Below are 10,894 nucleotides of genomic sequence, written 5' to 3'. Positions count from 1 at the left end.
ATCTTGTTAAGTTAAGCTCATGGGAATAGTGTCCGCTAATGTAAACATTTCCAAAACATTACAAAAAACATTTCATATAGCTTTATCTTATATTTTTTATAAAAAGCATTATGTGTATAATAAGTAAAATACAAAAAGAAATACGAAAATTGATGTACAGGTACGTTATCTAATATATAATACAATAATTATTCCAACATTTAACTGCACACTTATTACTTCTTGCTTATTTTTGAATAGGAAAACTATAATAAATTACAAATTACATACACATACATTAATTTAAAATAACTTTACATCAAACGTTATTTATACAAAATAATCGACTTTTGCACTGAACACGTAACATTTTATATAGACTTTATTACTTCTACAAATAAAAAAGTAATTAATAGCATTAAAATTATTCTCGTTTTAAATTGATTAAATAAGCTAATTGAGAATAAAATAACTGTATGTGGCTATATATTGAAATAATTCATTGAAATTATAATTTGTATATGTAATTTAAAATTCTTAAATAAAATTTGATATAAAAATCTCTCTTAAATATTTTTAAAAACTTTTATAAAATAAAATGTAAAATTATATTTAAAATAAACTGCATATTTAATTTCTCCAATACATTATTAGAATTATTATATTTCTACAATATTACTATAAGTTTAATTTTTATTTATTAACTTGAGCATAACAATTTTTCTCATTAAATTAGATTACTTCAGATGTCTATTTGCATTTGATTGGAACAAATCTTACACGAATCGGTTGTGTAACACGATTTATTATATCCGTCACATGACGAATATCTTTTAAATAATCAATAGGCTCCAAATAACAATTATGCACCAGAGAAGCTATTATAGCCTTCATTTCCAACATTGCAAACCGTTGACCTATTATTTGTATGTGCATTAGAATTTGTTGATTTATGTATAATAAAAGAACTTAATTTTTTATAGACTATACCTATACAATTTCGTAGTCCTGCGCTGAAAGGTATGTAAGAAAAAGGATGACGATTTTGAACATTTTCAGGTAAAAATCTATCTGGATCAAATATACCTGGATTTGGCCAGAAATCGGGATTTCTATGAATATTATGAATGTTAAGAAATATCTCCGTTTCAGAAGGTATGATATACGACTCTGGAAAAATATATTAGAAAATATATTAGAAACATAACATATATAATTTTTAAACAATAATAAAAATTTTGTAACATATTTATGTATACAAAATAAATATTTATATAAAAATTATATTTTATTTAATATTTAATTTTTTATTTATGTAATAGCTTTTCTATACAAAAAAAATAAATTAATAATCTTGTTTGTTTATATTGTTATGCACTAAGAAAATTAATTACAACAACATTAAATTTTGATTTTATTTTAGCAACATTTATATCAATATTAGGAAAAAATATTATGAATATCAAAATGTATATATAATTTAACATTAAAACACTAATTAGTTTATATTATGATATGTACTATTTTCTTTCTATTCCTAAGTTAGCAGTTCTATTCCTAAAGTAACATGCAAATATAATTTATTATGTACTTACGTAAATTTATGTCTTTCGACAATACTCGCATTATAAAAGGAACGCTGGGATACAATCTCATGGTTTCTTTCACACATCTTTCCAAATATGGTAGATTTTGTAATGCTCTAATAGTAAGTTTTCCTCCATTTTCTTGCATTACTGCGTTTACTTCATTTCTGGCAAAATCCTATCATTAAACAGAGTTTGACATCTTTGATAAAAAATGCAAAAATTAATACAAATATTAATATAAATATAAATTTCTGCATTTTTAAATTAATAAATTAGATATAGAGTAAGAATTAAATGGAAAACATATCTCATATAAATATATATATATATATATATATATATATATATATATATATATACATATATACATATATGTTTATTTATAGATATAGCATTGTGTGTGTTTTAATAATTATATATATATATATATATATATATATATATATATATATATATATATATAATTAACACACAATGGTATATCCATATATAAACATACGTACAACAAAAAAGTTATTTTTCTAAAACAAATAAATTAATTAATAGATTTAATTAAACATGTTTCATGACCCGATAAAAAATACCTGGACATCCTTGTGTTCAGCTAACAGTAGTATAACAAAGCAAATAGCCATTGCTACTGTGTCATGACCCTGTAATGGAAAAAATTACTTTATTCGCTTTTCTATACATATGTATATGCACAGATAATGTAAGGCAGAGCAAATATATTTATCACAATTAAAGAGAGTCATCAATATTTTTCAAACTACTGATTTTTCTCCAAATGTTAGTGTGTGTGTTTGATATGTATTTCAATTATATCAATAATAATAATTATCAATTATAAAATATTATATATTTTTATAATCAAATTAAATTAGTACGAGTAATTAAATTAATTAATTTATGAAATGATAATCAATACATTATATTATGTAAGTATATTTAAAATTATTATGTATATATATTAATTTATTATTCTAACACAAATATTAATAAAAAGATTTTAGAATTTAATAATTTTTAAATGTACTTACTTCGAACATGAAGGTATCAATTTCTTCTCTAATGTCCAAATCACTCATTTTGTTATTGCGAGATAATGCTATCAAAAAGTCCAACATAGCGAGTCGCTTTTTTTTATCTTAAATAGACGTAATAATTAAACTGTGTTAATTTGATGATATAAAAATACATGGTATATTATATATATTATACATACATATACATATACATATATACGTACTTTTTAATATTTCATTATCGTCCGTTTCTATTATAACTTCATTTTCAAAATCTTTTAAATATTGTCCATCAGTAAGTTCATGATATCGCTTTCTTTCTGCAATAATCTACGAGGAAAAGATTAATTTTTATTTATTTATATTTTCCTACAAATGTGCTATCCATTAAACCTTATATTTGTAAATTACATTTTTTATATTAGTTTTATTTAAAACAAGATTTATATAATTTTTGATGTTTTCTACTTACTTTTTCACTGAAACTATGCAATATTTTTAAATTCTTAGCTTGCTTTCTACCCATTGATGTTAGCGCAAATATTTTATCGGAATAAAACCATGGTCTGATTAGCCTACGTAATTGTATAATGTATATGTTTAGATAAATAATTGTGTTAATAATTATAAATAAATACCTTATTTAAAAAAAAATTATATTTAATATATATTTGTAAGTGAGTCATCAGTTTTTACTATAATTTTAATTTTACTTCCTAACATTTAAATAACTATAACTCTATAATATGTTCATATATATCTATAATCTATACATATATATATATATATATATATATGTGTATATATATATATATATATATATATATATATGTATATATAGATATATCTTTATATCTATACATATCTATTAAAATAATTATATTTATTTTTATTCAGTTATGATAATATATTACCTATAAACTAATATTTTGCCCATCTCATGAACTGCTTGTCGATATAGTTGTTGATATTCACCCATACTTTCCAAAGAAACACCCATGGAGGTTTCTATAAACGCAAATATATCTAATGTGCTCGAATGTTTTATATACATATATGTATGTTAATATTTGCTAAATTAATCTGTACTATTTTAATTATGTAACAATTTGGTACTATTGAATAGTGCAAAGCAACATTAAGATTGACAACCATCTGTAAACGCTTTTTTTCTTTAAAAAATTAATAAAAAACATAATAAAATAAAAATGAAAAGAATAATGAATGTACAAATGACGCACAAGTTAAAATAATTAAATATAATTAATAAAAATTATAAATATAATATCGTTTAATTTAAATGCTAATACACTAATATATATATATATATATATATATATATATATATATATATATATATTAGTGTATTAGCATTTAAATTAAACGATATTATATTTATAATTTTTATTAATTATATTTAGTAATTATATTTAGTAATTATATATATATAAAGATTTACCACATATTGCATTCAACGTATGTTTACTAATAAAAAAGACCAAGTCTTTGATAATCGACCCTTCAATATCATTCACAAATGTTGTCATGCGATTGCCTTCCTCGATCAGAATATTAACAAATTGTTTTAATATATTAAAATGAAAAGTAGGCGTCAGTAGTTTTCGTCTTTCGTGCCATTTTATTCCTATAACAGAAAATTTTTAACACTTATGCAGCGTTATATATGCATTTCTTTGCTTAAATTACTTTAATGTAATGAAAAACTATAAATGAAAAAATATAAATTAATAATGAAGATTCTGTTCCTCGCTGTTTAGTATAGGATTTGTATAATTTTTACTTATTTAAACACACACACACACATTCATACATATATATATATATATATATATATATATATATGGTGTATATAAATAAAAATTCTGTCTTAAAAAATACAATCTTTATAGTTATAAACTATATGGAACATTATGCATATAAAAGCTTTGTTTATATTAGTCTATTGTAAAACCTTTACTGGTGAGTAAACCAGTTCTTAACCAAGGACGCAAAAGAGTATACATCATGCCTTTCTCAAGATGGTGTTGCGTGCTATTTAGTATTTTCTGAAACAAGACGAGAGCAGATTAAATAAATAATAAAAATGAAAAAATGAAATGTAGTATATGTGCGTAAAAATTGATAATAAATTCATTATAAAGTTGTGTTTAAACACCCTAAACTATCTAAAAAATTGCGTTAAGCATATACATGATGTTTGTATGATTTTAATTTTCAAAATATGTATCACTTTTAACTGTAGATGAAAATGTTATATGACAACTAAGATAAACTTGTTAATATTTTTTCTACCTGTGCGTCATCTGGATGGCAAATGACAATATAAGCAGTTTTAAAACTCCATATTTTATGAATTGAATTATATTTTTTAAAGAGTGATTCTTGGAACTTCCACAATTCTTCTAAAATATTAAAAACATATACATAATTTAAAAATATAAATACAAAATTTTTTTGATTTATTTTCTTATTATGATATAAATTAAAAACCTTAAGAAAATTTAAAAAAATTGCTTTACAAAAATTTTTTTACATGTCTCGATAATTAAATTTAACATATTTTTCTACTTTGTTATTTGCATTATTAAAATAAACCTTTTTAAAAATATTTTTGGACTTTTGACTAAACTTACGAAGAAACATCAGTAATTTTCATATTTTGATCATTTTTATTATGAGATATTAATCTCATATTTAAATATGATAAATAAAAATAATAAGTATTATTGCATAAAATATAAAAATAAGTTTAATTAATTATAATTTTTAAGATATATGTACATTAAATACAAACAGTTCTTCACAATTGTTATATTAAAGCACTGCGCAATTGTCGTTACGATTACTTCATTCTTTATCTTTCTCTGATAAAAATTTCTAACAAATAATTTAAAGGATATTTAGATAAAAATTTATACAAAATTTTTATAGATTTTACTTACCTGGAGACTGATTAAACAAGTCAAAAATATTGCCGAACAATGGAACTGTTGGTGGACCAGGTATACGATAAATAAGTTGTCCATATCTTCCACAATGTATAGTGTAATAATAAGATAATAATATAATCAAAATGCATAATAACAATAGTAAGATGAAGATCATGTTTTTATTAGGCAATTTTCTTCAACTCTTGTTTTTTTTTTAATTTTTGAACAACAACACGAATTACGTTATATATGTAATATATACTGTAACAAAAAATAAATTATTGCTTTCAATATATATTATCACATTAATAATAAAAAATCTATACTAAATTGTACAAATATATCGTACGCATAACACGTAATTATTTTTTATATATTGGTAAATGTGTAAAACATACACATACAGATGCATTAAAAGATCAAATTATTACTAGAAAGTATTATTATTATTATTAATATTATTAATCTCTTAACTTATTATAAAATCTATCAAAATATAAATTTTAATTTATATAAAGTAAGAATACATTGTATTATTTTTTTGGAGAATTGTTTTTTAAATGTACACATAATATGCCTTTAAAAAACAATTCTTTAAAAAAATTTATTGAAATAATTATTTTATTATTTTACTATTTGATAACTATTTGATAACTTATATTCTTAATGCAACAAAAATTGATTATGATTAAAAAACGAATAATTTTGCAAAATTTTACTTAACATATGCTTGAATCGATGAATTACATCGTAACTAGTATAATTATCTCTTTACGCTAAGTACTTATATTCTAATACATTATGTACAAGTAGTAACGTAAAACTTATACACACCTTATAAAAAAGCAATAATTGTTAAATTATATTGACGAAAATTGCACTTTTCAGTACACTACACTATTTTATTTATTTCCATAAAATTTTTAGTAATTCTTATATATTCATTACACATTAATGTTTTAAAGCCTATCATATAAGTGACTTCAGTAACTACTGTAAGACTGCGGATGAAAATGCAATTTATAATTGAATAAATGATTATAACGCATAGAAAAATGTAAGCAATAATAAAATCGATCATTAATATTCTTATTTTAAGTATCTTGGTAAGAGATAAGTGCAGTAAAGAAACCAAGTGTTAATTTGCTGTTTACATCTTACTTGTTATGTTTTTCTATATGTCATTAACTTTACAACGTTTTAATGTCCTTATCAGTTTAACCTCGCTTATTATTATCATTTAAAAATGTTTGATATTTTCTTATCTCCATATATAGCATAAGAACCTTGAACTTAATTTTTTGTTAATTAAGATGCATGGCATTTAATGCTGTTTGAAAAATAAAGAGATAAATGTTTAAGTTCACAAATTATATAAATTTGTTATTGCTGCAATAGTACAAAGTGCAATTAATAATATGTGTTAATATCATCGTCCGTTACTATCGTTAGATATATACAGGGTGGACCATTTTAATCCATCCAATCGAATATCTCGAAAACCAAGCCCGGGAGAGAAAAATGTTTTAGACAAAAGTTGTATGGTTTCGAGGGAAGCATAAGATGGTATCATTGGTTTGACCTTGAAGTCATTTGAAGATCACGTAAAGGTCACTTCAAGTTTTTTAAATGGAACACCCTATATATTTTTACATATTCTTATAGCTCATCTCGAGAACTTTCCAAAACACTTATGACAAAGTATTTTTCATTAAGTATTTTTTGAGTTATAAGGCTTCAAAGTTGCAGTATTTTGACATAAAATACAAGATATCTCGTAAAATATTCATTTTTTGATTATCTTATTCTAATACTTTTATGCACAGAATAATGAGACAAATCAATTGGTGTAAAGAAAACACATAATTATGTTAAAGTAAAAATGTGTAACTGTTAGTTGCAAATTCAGATTTTTACTTTAACATAATTATGTGTTTTAATTATGCCAATTGATTCGTCTCGTTAGTCTGTGCATAAAAATATTAGAGTAAGATAATCAAAAAATGAATATTACAAAAAAATTAAATTATTAGTGTGTAATTAAAAGTTGTTTTTAAATAAAAAAGAAATAAAAAGAAGAAAAAAAGAAAAAAATGGCTATAAAAAGTTTGAGAAATTTTATGTGCAATAAAATTATGAGAAAAACTCTTACACATACTCATACTCATACGCATATTTCTTTTATCTTATTATTTATTAACTTATAATAAGATAAAAAGTTATAAACACATATCAGTTTATCATTTAATATATTATTTAAGTCTAATTGCAACATTTTATTTGATTTACTTTTGAGAATAATAGAGTATACATGCCCTTTTTGCATATTTTGCTAATGAGAAGACCTGTGAACCAAGGATACAAAACATTATAAAGTGAGATAATTCGTAAAGTATATGCAATATTTATAGGTATGCATTTAGTAATATTTACTATAGAAAATTGTTCAGTCTCTTTCTTTGATATTACGCGTAGTCAGATTAATATTAAAATCTCTTTTGCAACGTCATATTTATTAGGCAATTAATTAGTCTATAAAATCTCTTAATTATAAAAGCTTAATGAAATATTAATATTTATTACAAATTATTACCGTTAGAATGAATATTTACATATAATACACAATTCGCATAATTATTAATAGTTTTAAAAAAGCATGCACGTAATATAAATTAGCGTTTTTGAAATTTTTTGACAGTATTTTCAGATAATACAAATAGTTCAATACGATTAAATTTAAGTTCAGCTATTGATTTCGTATACAAATTAAATTGTTTAAACTTAAGACTTAAATGGTTTTATTTCAGACTTTATTAATAATTAAACAAATAAACTAATTAAGATGCAAATCTAGATACTTTTAAAATTAATTTTTATTAATAGTTAAGAGAATACGCACACATTAATAATATCTATTAATAATATCTATTAATTATAATAGCTATCCATCATTAATACAGTGTTCCACAAAATTCGGGATCAAATTTATACAATAAATACATGTGTTAATAGAGTCAATTAAATTTATATTCAAAAATAAAGTTATAAGCGTTAAAGATATATGTATATGCAAACAAAATTTTTCTTATATATAATATATTTTTATATTTGTTTTATATTCTTATATATTTTCTTATAACTTCTTAGGCAGAATCACTGACATATCATGCTTATCACTTAATTCAGAAAACATAGTTCATTGACATGTGATAAAAGTACAAAGACCATATTAATCAAGATGTATAAACAGTAACTGACAATGAGAATTATCTGTTCAACGATTCCGTCTATCAAGTTATAAGAACATTTTTGTTCGCGAACCTTTAATGCCTATAACTCTTTGATAAAGCATTTTTGAACGTTATAGGTTACATATTCTTATATATATGTATAAATTTATTTCCATATAAAAGTATATAATTTATATATAAACTTTTTCACTTAGCCAACTCACATTAACAAATTGTATAAATTTAGTCCTGATCTTTTTGAACATTCTGTATATAATTCTTCTTTAAAGAAATAAAATCTTTCATTATAGTGCACTTATATAAAACACAAATAACACAAAGTGAATTAAAATTAAATTATAATTACATAAACTTTTTATATTAATATATTTTCAAATGAGATTTTAATATTTAATATTAATGACTTGCTGATGTATATACTTGAAAAAATTTGCGTAATAACACTCTAATTATATATGATTTTATCAATCATTTGTTTATAACTTTTCAATAAAATATTGTATCATTCAAATATTTATAATTTTAACTTTTAAAGCAATTATACATGTGCTAAAAAGGCAGATCTCCGTAGACTGTTGAAATAAGCTCGTATTTATCTCATTATTTTAATCTCGCTTCGATGAATATAAACTGTATAAAATCATACTTTTATCTTGAAATGTGGACGTCACATATGATTATATCATATAATGAGCAATTGTTATTATTAAAAATTATGTGTATTTTCGTTTGAACAATTTTATTTGTTAAGAACAAGTTTTCATACCTATTATATAATTTAATAGCACAATATTCATTATATTTTTTTAGATACATATTTTGCCATTACACAATCATCATTTTCTGCTAAAAATAATATCCACGACAGAAATTAGAATTTATAATCAGATGCGTGGAACCCCTACTCTACCCACGAAATATTTAAATGTACATCTAATATAAAATTCATAGCCAAAGAAGTTCAGCTTTCGTCTTTGTACTTGTTCTTATCATATAATTTAATTGTTACTAACTGTTTAATAAACAACGAACAATGGCTTCTTGAAAGTTACTTAGAGTCAAGAATTTGATAACATAATCAAGGTTAAGATTATTGTAGCTGCTTTTCTTGAACTCAATAATTACCATTCTTTGTATTAATTTATTATTCTGATACAAATATTAATAATCCAAATTTAAAAATGTAAGTAGTAATCTAAACATGAAGATATCAATTTCTTCTCTAATGTCCAAATAATTTATTTTGCTATTGCAAGACGCCGCTTTCAAAAAGTCCAACATAGCTTTTTTTATCTTAATTCAAATCGCTTTTTTTATTTTAATAAATAGATAAAATAGTTAATCGTGTTAATTTGACAAACATATATGGCAAGATTATATACAAGGTGATTCAACTGTGTTAACTGTTTTTCTCAAAAATGGAACGTCGCAGGAAGTTAGGGAAAAAATTTCATTATTAAAAGGCGAACTAATCATTGATGATGGTTCTATATTTTGAGACAAACTGAAATCGGTATAATTGTATCGATATTTTTCTCGCTTCTTTAAAAAAGTAAAGAGAGGTTTATTTAAAATCTGTCTAAAATGTATTAAAAACTATTTACACTTATTTACACACATACACACACACACGAGAGAAGAAATAAAATTCATGCTCACCTATGCAATTCCGGGGTCCTGCACTGAACGGTATATAGGAATAAATATGACGATTTTGGATTTTGTCGGGTAAAAATCTATCGGGATCAAACACACCTGGATTTGGCCAAAAATTTGGATCTATGTGAACTTTGTAGATATTAAGGTGCACAAATGTTCGAGCGGGTATTATATATATGACTTTAAAAAGAATATTACAAAATGAAATGCAATTTTCGATTAAGTATTAATTGAAAGTTTTGTTAAAAATTTATGTAATATATGTATACATATATTACAAATGTATTTATTAAAATCAAACCTAAAATCTTCTTTTAAAATATATATTATAATAATAATCGTGTCCCTCTTAATATTAAAGTACTAAATATATTTATATATATTACATGCCATAATATTAAATTAAATATTGAATATAATATGCAGAACAAATTTATGAA

General features: G+C 22.3%; 1 protein-coding gene across 2 annotated transcripts; it reads right to left on the bottom strand.

Annotated features, from left to right (window-relative positions):
• Positions 1 to 688: 688 nt before the first annotated feature.
• LOC140666098 (cytochrome P450 4C1-like) lies at positions 689 to 6,405 on the bottom strand. Of its 2 annotated transcripts, XM_072892899.1 has the most exons (13): positions 6,379 to 6,405; positions 5,557 to 5,805; positions 4,907 to 5,016; positions 4,572 to 4,659; positions 4,053 to 4,238; positions 3,508 to 3,601; positions 3,066 to 3,168; positions 2,818 to 2,923; positions 2,609 to 2,715; positions 2,153 to 2,221; positions 1,575 to 1,743; positions 970 to 1,149; positions 689 to 896 (listed from the first exon to the last, which is right to left on the bottom strand). In XM_072892899.1, exons 2-13 carry the CDS (start codon positions 5,717 to 5,719, stop codon positions 730 to 732), a joined length of 1,542 nt encoding a protein of 513 aa, XP_072749000.1. In that variant the 5' UTR covers positions 5,720 to 5,805; positions 6,379 to 6,405; the 3' UTR covers positions 689 to 729. The 2 variants fall into 2 exon arrangements, with proteins under 2 accessions (XP_072749000.1, XP_072748999.1); XM_072892898.1 differs by lacking the exon at positions 6,379 to 6,405 and having other exon boundaries at positions 691 to 896; positions 4,566 to 4,659.
• Positions 6,406 to 10,894: the final 4,489 nt, after the last annotated feature.

The sequence above is a fragment of the Anoplolepis gracilipes genome, chromosome 5 (assembly GCF_047496725.1).
Source record: "Anoplolepis gracilipes chromosome 5, ASM4749672v1, whole genome shotgun sequence".
Lineage (NCBI taxonomy): Eukaryota > Metazoa > Arthropoda > Insecta > Hymenoptera > Formicidae > Anoplolepis > Anoplolepis gracilipes.
The sequence above is the reverse complement of the archived record's forward strand: the minus strand, read 5'-3'. Positions and strand labels throughout refer to the sequence as shown.